This window comes from Phacochoerus africanus, chromosome 2, assembly GCF_016906955.1.
Source record: "Phacochoerus africanus isolate WHEZ1 chromosome 2, ROS_Pafr_v1, whole genome shotgun sequence".
Lineage (NCBI taxonomy): Eukaryota > Metazoa > Chordata > Mammalia > Artiodactyla > Suidae > Phacochoerus > Phacochoerus africanus.
The window spans coordinates 160,537,389-160,557,582 of record NC_062545.1 but is presented as its reverse complement, the minus strand read 5'-3'; the positions used below and the strand labels follow the sequence as shown (position 1 = coordinate 160,557,582).

Genomic DNA, 20,194 nt, shown 5'->3' with positions numbered 1-20,194 from the left:
AAAGACAAAGAGAAAACACTGAAAGCAGCTAGGGAAAAGAAACAAATAGCATACAAGGGAACCCCAATAAGGTTATCAGCAGATTTTTCAGCAGAAACTCTGCAGGCCAGAAGGGAGTGGCATGATATACTTAACATGATGAAAGGAAAAAACCTCCAACCAAGATTACTTTACCCAGCAAGGCTCTCATTCAGATTTGAAGGAGAAATCAAAACCTTCACAGATAAGCAAAAGCTGAGAGAATTCAGCAACACTAAACCAGCCTTACATCAAATACCAAAGGAAACTCTAGGCAGGAAAGAAAAGACAGCAACAGGAAACAAAAATACCGCAAATGATAAGGCTCACCAGTAAAGGCATATATACAGTAAAGACATGAAATCATCCATGCACAATTATACCACCAAAATCCAAATCATGAGAAGAGGTGGGTACAAATGCAGAACACTGGAGATGAACTTGCAATTAAGAGAACAACAACTTCAAACAATCTCATATATATATAGACTCATTATCAAAACTTCAGAATAACTGCAAACTAAAAATCTGCAGTTGATACACAAAGAAAAATCAACTCAAATACAACACTAAAGATAGTCATCACACCAGAAGAGGAGAGAACAAGAAAAGGGAAGAAAAAAGAGCAACAAAAACAAATCCAAAGCAATTAATAAAATGGCAATAAGAACATACATATCAATAATTACCTTAAATGTTAATGGACTAAATGCCCCAACCATAAGACACAGACTGGCTGAATGGATACAAAAACAAGATTCATACATATGCTGTCTTCAAGAGACCCACTTCACTTCTAGGGACACATACAAATTGAAAGTGAGAGGATGAAAGAAAATATTTCATACAAATGGGAATCAAAAGAAAGGTGGAGTAGCAATACTCATACCAGACAAAATAGACTTTAAAATGAAGAATATTTTAAGGGACAAAAAAGGTCATTACATAATGATCAAAGGATCAATCCAAGAAGAAGATATAACAATTTTAAATATCTACGCACCCAACATAGGTTCACTACAATATATAAGGCAACTGCTAACAACCTTAAAAGGACAAATCGACAATAACACAATCATAGTAGGGGCCTTGAACACCCCACTTGCAGCAATGGACTAGATCATGCAGACAGAAAATCAATAACGAAAAACAGGAGGCCCTGAATGATGCATTAAACCAGTGGACTTAATAGATATTTATAAGACATTCCATCCAAAAGCAACAGAATACATATTCTCAAGTGCACCTGGAACATTCTCTAAGATTGATCACATCCTGGGCTACAAATCCAACCTTGGTAACTTTAAGAAAATTGAAATCATATCAAGCGTCTTTTCCGAACACAACGCTATACAACTGGAAATCAACAACAAGAAAAAAAAAAACTAAAAAACACAAACACATGGAGACTAAACAACATGCTACTCAACAACAAATGGATCCCTGAAGAAATCAGAGAGGAAATTAAAAAATACCTAGAAGCAAATGACAACAAAGATATGACACTCCAAAACCTATGGGATATAGCAAAAGCCATTCTAAGAGGAAAGTTTACAGCAATACGATCTCACCTCAGGAAACAAGAAAAAGCTCAAATAAACAAGCTAACTTTACATCTAAAGCAGCTTGAGAGAGAACAGACAAGACCTAAAGTTAGTAGAAGGAAAGAAATCATAAAGATCAGAGCAGAAATCAATGAAATAGAAACAAAGAAAACCATAGAAAAGATTAATGAAATGAAAAGCTGGTTCTTTGAAAAGATCAACAAAATTGATAAACCCTTAGCCAGACTTATCAAGCAAAAAAGAGAGAGGATTCAAATCAATAACATTAGAAATGAAAAAGAAGTAACAACAGACATCACAGAAATACAAAGGATCGTAAGAGACTACTATATGCAACTATATGCCAAGAAAACGGAAAACCTAGAAGAAATAGACAAATTCTTAGAAAAGTACAATCTTCTAAGACTAAACCAAGATGAAATAGAAAAGATGAATGGACCCATCACAAGAACTGAAATTGAAACTGATTAAAAAACTCCCAACAAACAAAAGTCCAGGACCAGATGGCTTCACAGGTGAATTCTATCAAACATTTAGAGAAGAGCTAACACCTCTCCTTCTGAAACTATTTCAAAAAATTGCAGAGGAAGGGATACTCCCAAACTCATTCTATGAGGCCACCATCACCCTGATACCAAAACCAGACAAAGATACCACACACAAAAAAAAGAAAATTACAGGTCAATTTCACTGATGAACATCATGCAAAAATCCTCAACAAAATACTAGCAAACTGTATCCAACAATACATTAAAAGGATTGTACATCATGATCAAGTGGGATTTATCCCAGGGTTGCAAGCGTTCTGGAATATCTGCAAATCCAACAGTGTGATACACCACATTAACAAACTGAAGAATAAAAAACCATATGATCCTCTCAATAGATGCAGAAAAAACCTCTGACAAAACCCAACACCCATTTCTGATGAAAAACCCTTCAGAAAGTGGGCATAGAGGGAACCTACCTCAACATCATAAAGGCCATATATGACAAACCCACAGCAAACATCATTCTCAATGGTGAAAAGCTGAAAGAATTCCCGCTGAGGTCAGGAATAAGACAAGGATGTCTGCTCTCACCACTACTCTTCAACATAGTTCTGGAAGTCCTAGCCACAGCAATCAGAGAAGTAAAAGAGATAAAAGGCATCCAAATTGGAAAGGAGGAAGTAAAACTATCACTATTTGCGGATGACATGATACTATACTTAGAGACGCCTAAAAGACTCTACCAGAAAACTGTTAGAGCTCATCCATGAATTTGGCAAAGTCACAGGATACAAAATTAATACACAGAAATCAATGGCATTTCTATACACTAATAATGAAAGACCACAAAGAGAAATTAGGGAAGCAATCCCGTTTACCATCACATCCAAAAGAATAACATACCTAGGAGTAAACCTACCTAAAGAGACAAAAGACCTGTACTCTGAAAACTATAAGACACTGATGAAAGAAATCAAAGATTACAGAAATAGATGGAAAGATATACCATGCTTGTGGATTGGAAAAGTTAACATTATCAAAATGACTATACTACCTAAGGCAATACACAGATTCAATGCAATCCCTATCAAATTACCAAGGACATTTTTCACAGAACTCAAACAAAATATTTTAAAGTTTGTTTGGAAGCACAAAAGACCCAGAATAGCCAAAGACATCCTGAAAAAGAAAAATGGAGCTGGAGGAATCAGGCTCCCAGACTTCAGACTATGCTACAAAGCAACAATCATCAAAACCATATGGTATTGGCACAAAGACAGAAATATAGATCAGTGGAACAGGATAGAAAGCCCAGAATTAAACCCATGCACCTACAGCCAACTAATCTATGACTATGACAAAGGAGGCAAGAATACACAATGGAGAAAAGACAGCTTGTTCAATAAGTGGTGCTGGGAAAACTGGACAGCCACATGGAAAAGAATGAAATTAGAACACTCCCTAACACCATACACAAAAATAAACTCAAAATGGATGAAAGACCTAGATATAAGATCAGACACTACAAAACTCTTAGAGGAAAACATAGGCCAAACACTCTCTGACATAAACAACAGCAACATCTTCTCAGATCTACCTCTTAATGACAATAAAAACAAAAATAAACAAATGGGACCTAATCACACTTAAAAGTTTCTGCACAGCAAAGGAAACCCTAAACAAAACAAAAATACAACCCACAGAATGGGAGAAAATCTTTGCAAATGAATCAACTGACAAGGGATTAATCTCCAAAATTTATAAACACCTTCTGCAGCTTCATACCAAAATAACAACCAACCCCAATCAAAAAATGGGCAGAAGATCTAAACAGACAGTTCTCCAAAGAAGACATACAGATGGCCAAAAAACACATGAAAAGATATTCAACATCACTCATTATTAGAGAAATGCACATCAAAACCACTATGAGGTACCACCTTACACCAGCCAGCATGGCCATCATCCAAAAGTTTACAAACAATAAGTCCTGGAGAGGGTGTGGAGAAAAAGGAACCCTATCACACTCTTGGTGGGATTGTAAATTGGTGCAACCACTGTGGAAAACAGGATGGAGATGCCTCAGAAAACTAAAAATAGAACTACCATTTGATCCAGCAATCCCACTCCTGGGCATCTACTCAGAGAAAACCACGACTCGAAAAGACACATGTACTCTGACATTCATTGCACTATTTTCAATAGTTAAGACATGGAAATGACTTAAATGTCCATCAACAGAGGAGTGGATCAAAAAGATGTGGTACATATACACAATGGAATATACTCAGCCATTAAAAAGAACGAAATACTAGCATTTTTAGCAACATGGATGGACCTAGAAATTATCATGCTAAGTGAAGTCAGCCATACAATGAGATACCAACATCAAATGCTTTCACTGACATGTGCAATCTGAAAAAAGGACAGACTGAACTTCTTTGCAGAACAGATGCTGACTCACAGACATTGAAAAACTTATGGTCTCTGGAGGAGACAGTTTGGGGGGGTGGGGGGAAGTGAATGGGCTGTGGGATGGAAATCCTGTGAAATTGGATTGTGATGATCATTATACAACTACAGATGTGATTAAAAAAATAAAAAATAAAAAAAGAAAGGAAAAAAAAAGAAAAGAAATAACAAGTTTTGGTCAGGATGTGGAGAACAGGAAACCTTGTACACTGTCGGTGGAGGTATAAATTGGTGCAGCCACTATAAAAATAGTATGAAGTTTCCTCAAAAAATTAAAAATAGAACTATCATATGATCCTGCAATTCCACTCATGGGTTTTTATCTAAAACAAGTGAAAATATTAACTTGAAAAGATACATGCACCCCCATGTTCACTGCAGCATTATTTACAATAGCCAAGATATGGAAACAACCTAAGTGTCCACCAAGAATGAATGGATAAAGAATATATATATGGAGGGAATTCCCACTGTGACACAGTGGAAATGAATCCAACTAGAATCCATGAGAATGTGGGTTCGATCCCTGGCCTCTCTCAGTGTGTCAGGATCTGGCATGGCCATGATCTGTGGTATAGGTCGTGAGCTGTGGTATAGGTAGCAGACACAGCTCGGCTCCTGCATTGCTGTGGCTGTAGTGTAGGCAGGCATCTGTAGCTTTGTTTCGACCCCTAGCCTGGGAACTTCAATATGCCATGGGTGCAGTCCAAAAAAAGCCAAAAAATACACACACATACACACATATGGAAATTGTGCCACTGGCAAAAACATGCTCGGAACTTGAGGGCATTATGCTAAAAGAAATAAGTCTGGCTGAGAAAGACAAATAGCACATGACCCCACTTATACGTGGACTCAAAAAACAAAAAAACGAGCTCATACACAGAGAACAGACTAGTGGCTGCCAGAGGCAGGAGATGAACAAAATGGGTAAATGGGTCCAAAGGTACAAACGTCCATTTATAAACTATGTCATGAAATGTAACATAGAGCATGGTAACTACAATTAATAATACTGTACTGTGTATTTTTGAAAGTTTCTAAATTAAGTCAAACTAAGATTGTAAGTAAATCTTAAAAGTTTTCATTCAAGAAAAAAAATTGTAAATATGTACAGTGACAGATGTTAACTAGATTTATTGTTATCACCTCACAATTTATACAAATGGCTAATCACGTCCTACATCTGAAATGAACATAATGTTATATATCAATTATACCTCAAAGGAAAAAAAAAGAAAAAAAATGATAAGTTGGACCTCATCAAATTTAAGGATGAAAAGACAAGATACAGACTAGGAAAAATGTTTGCAAACCACATATTTAAGAAAGGACTAATGTTTAGAATATAGAAAGAATTCTCAAAAAAAAAAAAAAGACAGAAAAGAATTCTCAAAACTCAAGTTTAAAAAATTGTAGAAAATTAAGCTAAAGACACACACATTTCACCAAAGAGGAAATACAGATGGCAAATAAGCATATGAAAAGATGTTCAACATCACTAGCCATTAGGGAAATGTAAATTAAAACCACAGTGAGCTATCACTAAACGTGTATCAGATGGCTAAAATTAAAAATAGTGACAATGCCAAATGCTGGTGAGGATACAGAGAACTGGACCACTTACATGTTGTTGGTAGGAGGTAAAATGGTACAGCCACTCCGGGAAATCAGTTTGCTTTTTTACAAATCTAAACCTGCAACTACCTTGAGTCAGCACTGCACTCTTGGGCATTTATCCCAGAGAAGTGAAGACTATGTTCAGACAAAAAATGTACTTGAACATTCCAGATGTCCTTCAAATGCTGCATGGTTAAACTGCAGTACACCCTACAGCAGGGAGTACTACTACTTACTGGGAGTAAGAAAAAGGAACACGCTATTGATACACACGACTTGGATAAATCTTGAGGGAATAATGCTAAGTAAAAAGAACCAATGCCAAAAGGTCACATGTTGTATTATTCTATTCATACAACCTTCTCAAAATGACAAAACCAGACATGAAGAACAGTTTAGCACTGTCAGAAGACAGGGATGTGGGAGAAGAGAAAGAGGTGACTGTGACTATAAAAGGGCAATAAGGGGGATCCTTCTGGATAACTCTCCTGTGTTATAACTGTGGTGGGGGACATAGGAATTAATTCATCTGACACAACAATTCACTCGTGTGTGTGTGTGCGCGCATGCAAAGAAGACTTGAGTAACTGGGAAAATGTGAGTAAGACTGTAGAATGTATCAATGTCACCATCCAGGTTGTGACATTGTACTATAGTTTTATAAGAAGTTGCCATTGGAGGCAACTGGATGAAAAGTATACAGGCTCTCTTGGTATTATTTCTCACAACTGCATGTGAATCTATGTTTATCTCAAAATAAACTTTTCATTTAAAAAACTATCTTTAATATTAATAAAGAAAAAGAATGGTTTATTAAAACATTCCACTGGATTAATTTAGGCAGTAAAACTTTACTCAGTAAAACAGAAATAAGAGCCAGGAGAAAAAAATGATCATTAACACTATATTAAAAATAAGCTACATATAAGAAATTATTCAAATAACCCCCAAACTAATCAAATGTTAAGAATTATCATATTTTGAAGCAGTTACTCCTAGATTGCATAGAGATGGGAAAAAAGTAAAGAATTTGCCTTCCATCTGCTGTAGCAGGAGGGAAGAAAAATGGTGTTTTAGAATTGGTAAAATGTTTCACAGTTTAAAAAGCCTGAACTTAAAGCCAAATCTGCAAGTTTGGTAAACTCAGCAGGATACAAAGGGCAGAGTTACAGCACCTGGTCACATAAAAATGCATCAGTGGCTAAGCCACATAGCAGAAGTTGCAGAAGTTAAGTTCTTTTTCTGGCTATAATTTTCTTCTCATACTATTTTGAATTGCTGTCCTACTCACCCTTCAGCTATATATTCCTCTCATTTGCAGCCAGCCTCTTTTAGGAACCAGAATGATATTCATCAAAAGAAAAACCTTATATTCAGTATTTAATAATCTAGCTCCACATATGCACCAGGACTTTAAAGCAGCCTTTCTCTGATGAGAGATGTCTTTATTTGCATTGTCCAATATGGGAGCCACCAGCCACATAGGGCTTTGAAACTTTGGGCTACCGTGACTGAAGAGTGACTTTTAAATTTTATCTAAGTAATATTTAAATTGGCACAAGTAGCTACCATACTGGACAGCACATGTTATACCTTTAATCAAAGATGATGATTTGTGGATCTGCATGTTTTCTCCCCTGCTGAATGCCCCACTTCACCCTCATTTCTGTTAGCGCTTTTCATCTGAAACAAATTAACTGTGTGCTGCCTGGTCTGAGAGTGCCAATTATCCTTTCAGAATATAATCCTGACCATCTTCATCGCTACCATTTCAGCTCAGTCCACTGTGACACTGTCAAACCTATTGCCTAGACTCCTCTAAATGGTTAGTCTGCTTCCACACTTGGTGCTCAAATCCACACAGCGGCAGTGAAGGCCTCTCATTGCAGACAATATACCACCAATGCCAGATCATGATGCAGCTGTGCCCTGGCTCTGCATCTCACCTGAAACCTTTTACTTGTCCTTCACTCAGGCAGCCTGTGCACCAGGATCCCTCCTCTTCCCCACAGGGATGCATCTCCTTTTCAGTCACAGTTCAAATGCCAAGTCCTCAGAGAGCCCCTCCCTAACCCCTATTTCAAAGGCTGCACCCCTTCCCTGCTTTCAGCTCTCCTCTCACCCCTGCACCTCACCTTATCCCATCACATGTTTATCCTTAGTCCCCTATGTGCTCATTTACTGGCTAACTCTTTAAATATGCAGGGGCACTCCAAGAACAGGGACATCCACCTCTGCCATCTCTAACAACTCCTCTCCACTAGGCATTTCCGCCAGCACGCAAGTAGCCCTCCTTTAGAAATCCCTGACACAAAAGATCCTTTAGCTTGGTTCTGTTCTCAGCTAACTTTAGAACCCAAATTACACCAGAGCAGCCTCTTCTCTTTCCAGTTCCTTTTTTTCCTACTTACCCTTCAGCTGCCAATCTGTGCTTCTGTCCCTTATCTTATCAATTAAAATGCTCATATCAAGGTTCTCTGTGATGAATCCAAAGGCCAGCTCCATCTCCATCTTGATCTCTCAACAATAATCCACAAAAGCATCACTCTCTTCTGGAACACGGCCGTCTTCTGAGCTCCCAAGCACCACTTTTCCCATTTTCCTCCTACTTCTCTGCTAATTCCTGCTCAGTCTCCTTTGCTGATTCTTCCTCTGTGCCTGACACTGAAATATTAGGGTTCCTCAGGGTTTGGGTGGGGGCTTCTGTTGACTCCATCCCTGTGTGAGCTGCTTTCAACGATTGAAGATGATTATATTTAGGGTGATGACTCCCCCAAGTTTATTAAATTTTAAAACACATCATTCTTCTGTTTAAAAATCCTTCCAGTGGCTTGTTTCTGTGCAAGTGAGTTTTGTTTTGGCCTGTCCTCTCCCACTAGAATGTAAGTTCCATGAGGACAGCAGTCATATCTGTTGAACTGGCTGTTCTATAGTCCAGTGTCTAGCACAGAGGCTAGCACAAGACTGAATCTACTACCCCAGGATCAGCCAGGATGGAAGCACAAAGGTTGGGGAACATCTGGGACTGTTCTTTCCAGATTAGGAGATCATGACATGTCCATGCTAGAAAACGCTGGGAAAGTGGGCAAAATTCCAGAACTACCTACCACAAGGGGAAAGATGTCCTAGCCTCTGTCTTTCAAGGCTAATTCCCCCTCTTTCTCCTCCCACAGCACGTGCTCTGGAGCTCATCGCTACCTTCCTGCTGACATTGACTCCCCTCAATTTTATCAACTCAACTGTTCTCCCCAACCTAACCTTTCTGATTTGGGAGCGGGGGCATTCCTCAGCATAAAAATGTATGTAAATTCTACCTTAAGACTCATAGCTACAAAACACCAACACAAGCACATCAGCTCTCCCCAGTTCCAAGGTTCCCCCTGTAGCTAACATCTCACTTACCTCTTTATCTCCACAGCAAAGGCCCAAAGAGAACCCCAAGTTCATCTTGGTTTCCTGATTCTTCCCATGGCCACGCTTCCTGCTTCCTGACTGCTAAACCTCTCCCTTAGTTATGGCTAACTAGGTAAGCATTTAGTTCTGTAAGACACACCTGACATGGCCTCTCCCTTTGGCTGTCAAGGCACCATTCTATCCAGGTTTTACTTTTGGCTCTGTCATGATTCTTTTTCAGGCTCCCTTTTCTCTCTCCTTATAGGCTGACATTCCACTGGGTTTTTACCTTGCTCTTTGTTTTTCCTCATTTTATAAACTCTCCACGATGCCCACACTTCTGCTACAGTCTGTGTGCTAATAACTCCGATATCATCATCTCCAGTCCAGCCTGAGTCCTACATATACCTACTCAACTGCAAAAAAGGACATTTCTGCTTGATTGTCCCCACAAGCATCTCAAACCCAAAAAGTTCAGGATCACCCTGGCCCCAAATATGCCCCCTCTTCTTGTAATCCCAGAATCAATTCTCACCCACTAACTCAATCAAGGAAGCTGGGAGAAAACTCCTCCTCCTCCTCCTCTCTCACTTTCTAAACACAGATCCAGGCCTAACTATTCTTCCTCTTCAATTTGTCTCTGATTGATCCTTTTTTTCCCTTTTGCTGCACCCACAGCATACAGAAGTTCCCTGGCCAGGGATGGAACCCACATCACAGCAATAATGAGAGCTATTGTAGTGACAACACCAGATCTTTAAAGTGCTGAGCCACCGGGGAACTCCTGATCAATCCTTTATTCTAATAGGTACTGTGCTACTTTGGCCCTCACCATCTCCCATCACACAGAATCCTGCCTCCTTGCTAGTTTCCCTGCTTCCACGCTTGCTTTACCTGTCAAGCTGTCCCCTGTACACACATGATGGTTTTGGTCTCAAACAAAAACCTGAGCTCACTGCCTTCTGACGCCCCATCTACAGCAGAACGGGGACCAATCATCTTTGTGTGGCACGCACCACTCCTCATGATGTGACCTACCTATGCTGAACCTCGTACCTGACACACACTGTTTCTGTCACACCAAACTACTGGGACAATTTGGATAGCTCAGACTTCATGCCTTTGTCTATCGAGGGCTCTCCACCTGAAATACCCTATCCCCATCTCCCTGTAAAACTCCAGCTTCTCCAAGACTTAGCAAAGTCATGGTTCTCCAGCTGCAAAGCCCTCCCCCCTATCCCTGGCAGCCTAACCTTTGCTTCCTCCAAATTTCCACTTAGCAAAATGCACGGCATAGTAGACACTCAAAACATTCAGGACTGAGTAAACTTTGAGTTGTAGGCATACTGCATTCATTGCAATTTCTCTCAACCCTTTCAAGGTTTATTACACTTCTAGACTGAGGCATTTGCTGTTTTTCTCTGCCTGGAATGCATTCTACTTTCTTGTCTAAGAAGGTGTGACTTTATAGTGAAAAAACCACACACTTATAAGCAGACGGACCTGGATTCGAAATCATCTTCAACACCAATTAACTGTATGTCTTCATGTAAATCATAACCTTAATAAGCCTTGGTGTATTATTATATTGTGAAAGTGGAATAATAATCACAATGAAGAGTTGTTTTGAGGACTAAATGAGATCACATCAAACACTGGGCAGACAATTGGTATCAGTACCTTTCACTTTAAGCTCACATCACCTCCTCTGTGGAACATTTCTCACTTATCCCTGAAGAGTTACACAAGCCTTGGTCGGTGAGAAAGTTATTATCTGAATATTCTTCATCCAAATTTCCTACATTAGAAGGTTGAAAAGGTTGAATGAGAAAGCCCACTTGTGACCCAACAACTGATAAAATTATAACTCATTATAGCTCCCTGTTTAACACTAGCAACTATGCCTTTAACATGGGTCTATCTTGAGCTGATTCACTGAAGAACATCTACAGTCCAATTCAAATATGATACAACTGATTATAGAACGAAACTGCAAATCTAGCAAAAAAAAAAAAAAAAGATGAGTAAAGAGATGAAAATTACATTGCAGAATGCCCAAATCACACGCAGTCTTGACAAATGAAAAGATGGTGGACTATGTATAAAATAGATGAGCAACAAGGATATATTGTATATAGCACAAGAAATTACAGCCATTATCTTATAATAACTTTTAATGGAGTGTAATCTGTAAAAATACTGAATTACTATGCCGAACACCTGAAATTAATATAACATTGTAAATAAACTATACTTCAAAAGAAAAAGTTTTGTTTTTTTTTTTAAAAAAGATGATGGAATGAAACTATGCAGTTAACTGTTCACAAACCAGTAAGGATAAAGGCAAGATGGACACTTCAAAAGACATAAAACATTTTTATAATATTTTTGGTCGATTTTCAAGATAAAAGTCCCAAACAAGCACCCCAACCCTCTTTTTGGTGACTGTCTCAAAAATTTCTCATCTGGGAGTTCTCGTGCTGGCTCAGCGGAAACGAATCCAGCTAGTATCCACAAAAATCAGGGTTCGATGCCTGCCTCGCTCCGTGGGTAGGGCATCCGACGCTGTGGTGAGCTGTGGTGTAGGTCGCAAACACGGCTTGGATCCCGTGTTGCTGTGGCATAGGCCCGCAGCTGTAGCTCCGATTCCACCCCTAGCCTGAGAACGTCTATATGCCGCGCGTGCGGCCCTAAAAAGCAACAACAACAACAAAATTCTCAGCTCAGTGAACCCCATTCCACAGAGATCTAACAAGTCTAAAATCTTAAAATTACAGGATTTAGTTACCAAACACCGAGCTCACTACGGTAGGGATGGGAAGGTGAAGTCACAAAAGAGTTTAAGAATATTCTCTGATCTTATATACTACATTTTGGGAGCTGTGAGAGTGCACATGAATGCGGAACTCAATGAATTCACCGATTCCTCTAAATTCGAGCCTGTTTGCACGTTTCTATTCACCTGACAGCTCTCGAAAAGAACTAGGAGAGAAGTCGGACCACCCTACTTTCAACTAATCCAGAGCAGTCGGTGCTTTGGATACATTACAATCTTTCCTTTCTCCCTTGCACTGATTGGAGCTTTTGCGCCTCTCGTTCAAATCTGTGCCCAGTTCAGTTTAAACTCGGCTGGCTTTCAAAGGAAAAAAAGAAAAGCCACTTCGCCCCCCCCGAACAAAAAAAAAAAACTTAATGAAAATCAAGCAGTCCCACAAAATCACTGGGCTTGGGAGACCCCGGAAGCTGGCAGAAAGGGCCTGACCTGCCCACCTGCCGCCCGACGCCGGCACAGCCCTCCTCCGTCAGGCCAGAGGGGCGCGGCCGCTTCCTCTCTCCTCCTTGCCCCCCAACTTCACCCCACACCCTACGCTCCGCGCCCCCCTCGGCTCTGGCTCTCCAGGGGGAGGGAGAAAAGTGATACCTGGAGGTTGGGCGAGGTGGATGCCATGGCGGAAAGGCGATTCCCCGAAGAGGAAGGGAGGCAGAAGAAGACAACAGCAGCAACGCCGAGTCAGGCCAGGAGTTACCCCTAAACGTGCGTAGGCTGGCTGCTCTCAAACCCCCAACAGCGGCCTCCTTTCCGCAATTTATTTGAAAACAGCACCGCGATCTCAAAGCCGCCCGACCCTCCTTACAAAACTTCCGCAATCCTGAACTCCCACCTCCGGCCTTATAACTTCCGCCTTCGTCATCAACATGCGCACCACCCTGTCCGGAGCCATCCGGGTCTTGCCTTAGTCCCAGGCCTCGCGAGACCGGGAGAGAGGTCCCTGAAGCCTACCCGAGGCCTGGCGGAAGTCAGCCAGCGCGCAGACGCACTGAGACTCCAGCCTGGGGCTGAGGGGCTCTCTGGGGGCTGAGAATCCTTCGGTGTTCTTCCTTTTCCTGATGTCTAATGCTGTTATTAGCTCTGGCTCCTTTCACTCCAGGTCATGGAGCGCGCTCTGTCGGGCTGTGGATGCTGTATGAAAAAAGTGATCCAGTCTTGGTTGGGGACTTTGGGCCCCTTAACACTTGCTCTTATGTAAAATGGGGGAATTACAGTGCCTAACTCCGGGTTGTGAAGAATGCTGGCGCTGCATGGTTAGGCGCATTGCACAGGGATAAGCGAGCGGGAAGGTCTGAGTATGCGTTAGAACTTGTTACTGCTCACGCTTTACAGTTTATCCAACGAACATTTCCCCAACGGTCATTGTCAAGGCTCTAGGAGGCCCGGAGAACTTTAGTAAAAGTTATGTATGGCTGCTGTCTTCAAAGGCATTATGGTAGTCCAATGGGGATGCAGGCTGCTGAACCCAACTCTTTTATCAGATATTACTTATTCCAGTTATTGTTACAAGGAAAGTTAATGGCCTGAGAGGTTAAGTGCTTTATATGTGATCACAGAAGTCGGGGATTATTGGCAGAACTAAAGACCCTTTTTTCTGTTGTTTGCAGCCACAGTCCTGTTTTTCTTCATCCTTTCTTAGTTTAGCTTCCTAATCCTTTCCAATCACCTGGCGTCTCCTAAATAAAGTACTTCCCTCCCCCACCCTCTTTTTTGACCTCCCCGGTGGCAGGAACCTGAGCTGCAGCAGTGACTAGGCTGAATCCTCACTGCTAGGCCACCAGGGAACCCCCCCACCTCCTGCTTTTTATTGGTATTGTCACTACCCGGTTATTGAAATCTCTTCTGCATAGTGTCCTAGTGTCCTTTCTCTATCCTCTTCACTTTCTACCATTCTTAATTCCTAAGGGTAGAATTTCCTCAAGAGTGCGGCATCCTCTTTCATACTACTCAATCTCTGCTCCTCTTACCCTTTCCTAGGGCTCCAGATAACAACAGGATAGAAATGGCTTCAAATGTCAATCTCCAGGCCAGGGTGTGTTCTGCCCAGTATTTAACAGTTCACTCCCAGAGATCTCCAAAAACTGTATAGTTTCCCCACAAGACAAATTCAACACATTGAAAGCCAAATTAATTATACCTCAAACTTCCTTCTCTGTCTTGCCTTCTCAGAAGGATATCACCAAATCTCTGTCATCCAGGTTCAAAGATAAAGCCCTCTGCCTGCATCTACCAATGCTTCTTCTCACTCCTCTGTCCCCTTTCAGTTACTGGTAAAATAATGTAAGGACTCCAGCCCTTAAAATGTGAACACATTGTAGACACTAAATGAAAGTTAAACTATTAAACTGAGCTGCTTAAAATAACTCTCTGGTTCCTTAGTGACTTTTAGACTTGCTTTTGCCTGAAGGTACAACCAGACTCCAATTTACCTTTCAATTCAATCTCTAAAGTTTTACTGAACACCCACTAAACAAAAGTCCACTAGGTATTAGGAAACTTTGAAGATGAATAAGATATGGTCCTTGCCATTTAGGAGTTTACAATTTAGTGGAAGAAATCGACATGTAATGATGAAAAGAGAATTAATTGAGTTATTTATTGAGTAATACCATATGCCAGGGTACTTTAGATGCTGGATATGAACCAAACAATCAAACATTCCTCTTTTATCACCAATACAGAAATAAATCATGTTGATGTCATGTACCCTTCCCTCAAATATGCAATGAGAAGAGTATCATCTGTGGTATTTTAGAAAGTTCTTAACCTACATTTCATCATGAGAAAATGCCATAAAAACACAAATTGAGTGTTTTTTTAAAAAATAAATAAATAAATAGATAAAACTTCTACAAAATGCCTAACCAGAATTTTAAAAAATGTCAAAGAGTTCCTGTGCAGCTCATCATGTAAAGGATCCAGCATTGTCACTGCAGTGGCTGAGGTCACTGTTGTGGCACAGGTTCAGTCCCTGGCCCGGGAACTTACACCTGCTCCAGGTGCAGCCAAAAAACAAAACAAAACAAAACCCTCAAACCAAAAAATTTCAAACTCATGAAAAACAAGAAAAGACTGAAAAACTTGTCACCAACTGCAAGAGACTCAAGAGGCTGACAACTAAATGCAATATGGGATCTTGGACAGCATCCGGGAACAGAAAAAGAGTGGAAAATTGATGAAATCTGAATAAAGTCTGTATTTTAGCTAATAGTATTATACTGATGCTGATTTCTTAGTTTTGATAAATATGCCATGGTTATTTAAGATGTTGGCAGTAGGAGATGTTCAGTGGAAAGTATATAGGAATTCTTGATATTCTCCCTGTGACCCAACAGGATCGGCAGCATCTTCAGAGTGCTGGGACACTGGTTCGATCCCCAGCTGGCACAGTAGGTTAAGGATCTGGCATTGCTACAGCTGCAGCATAGGTCACAATTGCAGTTCAGATCTGCTCCCTGGCAGAGGAACTCCATTTGTGGTGGGGCAGCCAAACAAGAAAAAAAGAGTATACAGGAATTCTTTATGTCTTTGCAACTCTAGTAAATGTTATTTTAAAATAAGACATTTCTTTAAAAATCATGGCCTTTTGTTGTTCTTATTTCCTTTCTTCTAATGCGTAGGGTTCTAACACAACATTCTTGGCTAATGAACAGAATGTTTGTGTCCTATAGCCAGTGTTCCTAGTAATGGCAGAAATCTTTTCTCTTCAATGGAATGTGAGCGATAGGTTTAAAATTTAAAATAAAAAATTTAAGTATAAAAAAATTCCTGTTCTTTGGGAGCTTACCTTCTAGTAGAACAGAAACTTTTTACCTTATACATGCATAAAATAAATAGGATATATATATATGTGTGTGTGTGTGTGTGTGTGTGTGTGTGTGTGTGTGTGTATACACCTGCTCCAGGTGCAGCCAAAAAACAAAACAAAACAAAACCCCCAAACCAAAAAAAGTCAAAGTCATGAAAAACAAGAAAAGACTGAAAAACTTGTCACCAACTGCAAGAGACTCAGCCACTGCAGTGACAATGCTGGATCCTTTACATGATGAGCCACACAGGAACTCTGACATTTTTGAAAAACTCTGGTTAGGCGTTTTGTGGAAGTTTTTTTAAAAAAATAAAAATAAAAAAACACTCAATTTGTGTTTTTATGGCATTTTCCTTTTTCTAAACCTCCTCCCACTGCCCCACACCCTCACTCACCGCATGTACACACAGTACAGGTTTAAATAGCCAAGGTTTGTTGAACAAACCTTGTAAATGATCTTTGGAGTTTGGGGAGATCAGTGGCCAGTAGGTGGCATCAGTGGTTTCATCTTTCCACAGGGTCTCACATTCAGCCCCTCTAGGATCATCCATCTCCCTCAGGCCATTTTCAAGGAAACATATAATATTGAAGGCCTGGCAGCATGAGTGAGACAGGCACTTGTGTCCACCCAGGAGCCAGGTCTTGTTAAGTCACCAGCACCCTCCCTGACCTGGGACACAGCTGTAAGGAAGGCAGAACACTGACAAGGGCTGATCATGTGCAGGAAGTGACTCAACAGGGTTCTCTGGTAAGAAACCTGTTCTCCATATCAGACAGCATATCTTTCTGAGGGTGCTGGTCACCCTGGAGGCCCAGCCCTTCTCCATTTATTGCTGTTCATTTTATTCATATGAAACTACAGAAAGTTCCGGACAGATGACTGGGTTTGGGAACTAACTCATCAATGTCAGCCTCATGAGGGTGGGTGTGTGGATTGAGGCAGCCAGAAGGAGGTGCCTGCCCTCAAGAAGTTTGCAAGCTGGAATTCCCTGGTAGTCTAACTGCTAAGGATCTGGCATTGTCACTGCTGTGTCTGTGGTTCAATTCCTGGCCTGGGAACTTCCTCGCACTGCTGGCACAGGACACCCCAGCCCCACCTACTGCAAAAAAAAAAAAAAACAAACCCAAAAAAACAGTTTGCAAGCTAAAGCCATCATCTGCAGGTACTTATAACACAGATAATGTACATATTATAGAGTGGATTTAAAACACCTTTCTCTGTTCCTGCTCAACCCAAGTCTTTTCCTGAATATTTTCTCCAAGAATATCTCATTGGCTCTTGTTCTGGATTCAGTATTCAAGTGACTTTTGGCAGATAGTGTTCTATTTGTTGAAAGAAGGTAGAAAATATTTGATCTTTTCACAGAACCCCTTTTCTCTTTCAGAGAGTATCAAGTATGAGTTATTTTTTCAGTTTTCTTCCTCCTTCGAATTCCACTTAATGGACCTTTGCCAATAGACTAGGAAATATAGCACTTTGTTTTTTTTGTTTTGTTTTGTTTTTGTTTTTGTTTCTTTGTTTTTGTCTTTTGTTGTTGCTGTTGCTATTTCTTGGGCCGCTCCCGCGGCATATGATATGGAGGTTCCCAGGCTAGGGGTCGAATCGGAGCTGTAGCCACCGGCCTACGCCAGAGCCACAGCAACGCTGGATCCGAGCCGAGTCTGCAACCTACACCACAGCTCACGGCAACGCCGGATCGTTAACCCACTGAGCAAGGGCAGGGACCGAACCCGCAACCTCATGGTTCCTAGTCGGATTCGTTAACCACTGCGCCACGACGGGAACTCCAAATATAGCACTTTGTAGCCTTAGATATCTCTGATATATTTACAGATAAAATGACTTGCCTCATAGCAATGCAGTGTAGGAGTGCGTAGGTTAAGAGTGTGTGTGCATGTGTGTGTGTGTGTGTGTGTATGTGTGTTATGAATGAAGCAAGAGATAGCTAGTTGACTACTGTAGCTAGGAATGGGTTTGTGGTGCTTATTGAACCAATCTCTCTGCTTTTCTGTGTGTTTAAAATTCTCCTCAATAAGGTATCTTTAAAAATTTTTATTTCATGGAGTTCCCATCATGGCTCAAAGGAAACGAACCCTACTAGTATTCATGAGGATGCAGGTTTGATTCTTGGCCTTGCTCAGTGGATTAAGGATTGAGCATTGCTATGAGCTGTGGTGTAGGTCACAGATGCGGATGGGATCCTGTGTTTCTGTGGCTGTGGTGAGGCCAGCAGCTGCAGCTCTGATTTGACCCCTAGCCTGGGAACTTCCATAGGCTGTGGGTGCAGCTCTAAAAAACAAAGCAAGACAAAATTAAATTTCATGTTTGTGTTGAACTTCTATTCAAACTCTTTGTTTAATTTTCTATTGTAGTGTTCATCTTTTCATCTTTCTCATTGATTCATTAAAGATCAAAATCTTGTATATTAAGGAATTTCATCTTGTGTTGTGCTACAACTATTTTCCCATTTTGTTTTTTAAGTTACTTTTTTTTTTTTGTAGGAGGACATAAGTTTCAACATAGTCACATTTATCATTCTTTTCTTTTTATTATGTTTAGGAAAACCTTACCCACTACTAGGTTATCTGAAACCACGGTACGCCTGTGTGTTCTTTGCATACTTTCGAGGTTTCAGTGTTTCATTTGGATCTTTGATCTCTCTGGAATTTATTTTGGTGTAATAACTAAGCTCACGATCTAATTTTGTTTTACTTTTATTTATTCCAAACGGGTGGTCAATTGTTCCAGTGTTATTTATTTAATATCCATTTTTTCTCCGCTCATTTGAATGACCACCTTTATTCTATACCATTTTCTCACAAGGATTTTTTGTCTGAAATCTTGATTAAAAAAAATTCCTATTCTTATGCCAGCAAAACTTTTATGACAGTAGCTTTATAATTCAGTATTTTGTGGAACTGCCTGCCTGCCTGAGTCACTCTAAGCAGAATGGAAAATTAGCTAAGGGCTCAGACTCTGATGCTAGAAGACTTGGTTCAAATCTTGGCTCCAACCTGCATCAGGCAATTACTTAATCTAAGATGATATTTCTGCATCTGTACAATGGGGATAATAATACTATCTGCCTAATGGGGAAATTAAATGAGATAGTCATATGGCAGAACTGTGCTTAGAATGTGTTTAACCCCTACAAAATGTTAGCTATCAATAATTTGATCGTTAGTTAAGATTTTCTCATATTTACTTTTCCATGTTAACTTTAGTGTTATTTTTTCAAGGTCCACCTAAAAATCTTATTGATTTTTGTTTGTTTTGTTTTGTATAAAGGTTTTTATTTTTTTCCATTATGGCTGGTTTACAGTGTTCTGTCAATTTTCTACTGTACAGCATGGTGACCCAGTTACACATACATGTATAGATTCTTTTTTCTCACATTATCATGCAAAAGCTTTTTGATTTTGTAATTAAATTGACAGATTAGTTTAAGGCAGATGGATATCTCTAAAACATTGAATTTCCTTGAGGTTTCAAAAATATGCGATGTCTTTTTTGAGTACTTCCTGTATGCTTCTTAGGAAAGTTTCGTTTTTCACTTCATATAGTTCCTGACTATTTCTTTGGGGCTTATTTCTAGTATTTTATAGTGCTATTGTTGCTATCATAAGTAGTATGGTTTCTTCTCATATTTTTTAACTGGTTACAATTTATATGTAGGAAATTATGGGAGCATATGTAGGTTAATTTGCCAGACAAGTGTTTTCAATAGATTATCAATATATTCTCTTGGAGTTTCTAGGTAAACAACGAAAATGTCTGCAAGCAGTGATATCTTTTCCTCTTTCCCATATGATGAACATGTCAGGAGTAGCCGTCCTTGTCTTTTTCCTGACTTTAAAGGAAAGGTTATTAGTGTTTCGTAAATAACCATTTCAAATGTTATTATATAAGTTTTTTATTGTTGTGTTACAAATTATCACAAACTCAGCAGCTTGAAACAACATTTTTATTATCTCACATTCTCGGTAGGTCAGAAAT

At 40.0% G+C, this 20,194-nt stretch overlaps 1 protein-coding gene across 1 annotated transcript in view; it reads right to left on the bottom strand.

Annotated features, from left to right (window-relative positions):
- Positions 1-13,235, bottom strand: part of VPS4B (vacuolar protein sorting 4 homolog B) — a 39,924-nt gene extending 26,689 nt beyond the window's left edge. The window contains exon 1 of the mRNA XM_047767000.1: positions 12,981-13,235. Coding sequence (XP_047622956.1) covers positions 12,981-13,007 — 27 coding nt within the window. The 5' untranslated portion in view covers positions 13,008-13,235. The remainder of the gene's footprint in view (positions 1-12,980) is intronic.
- Positions 13,236-20,194: the final 6,959 nt, after the last annotated feature.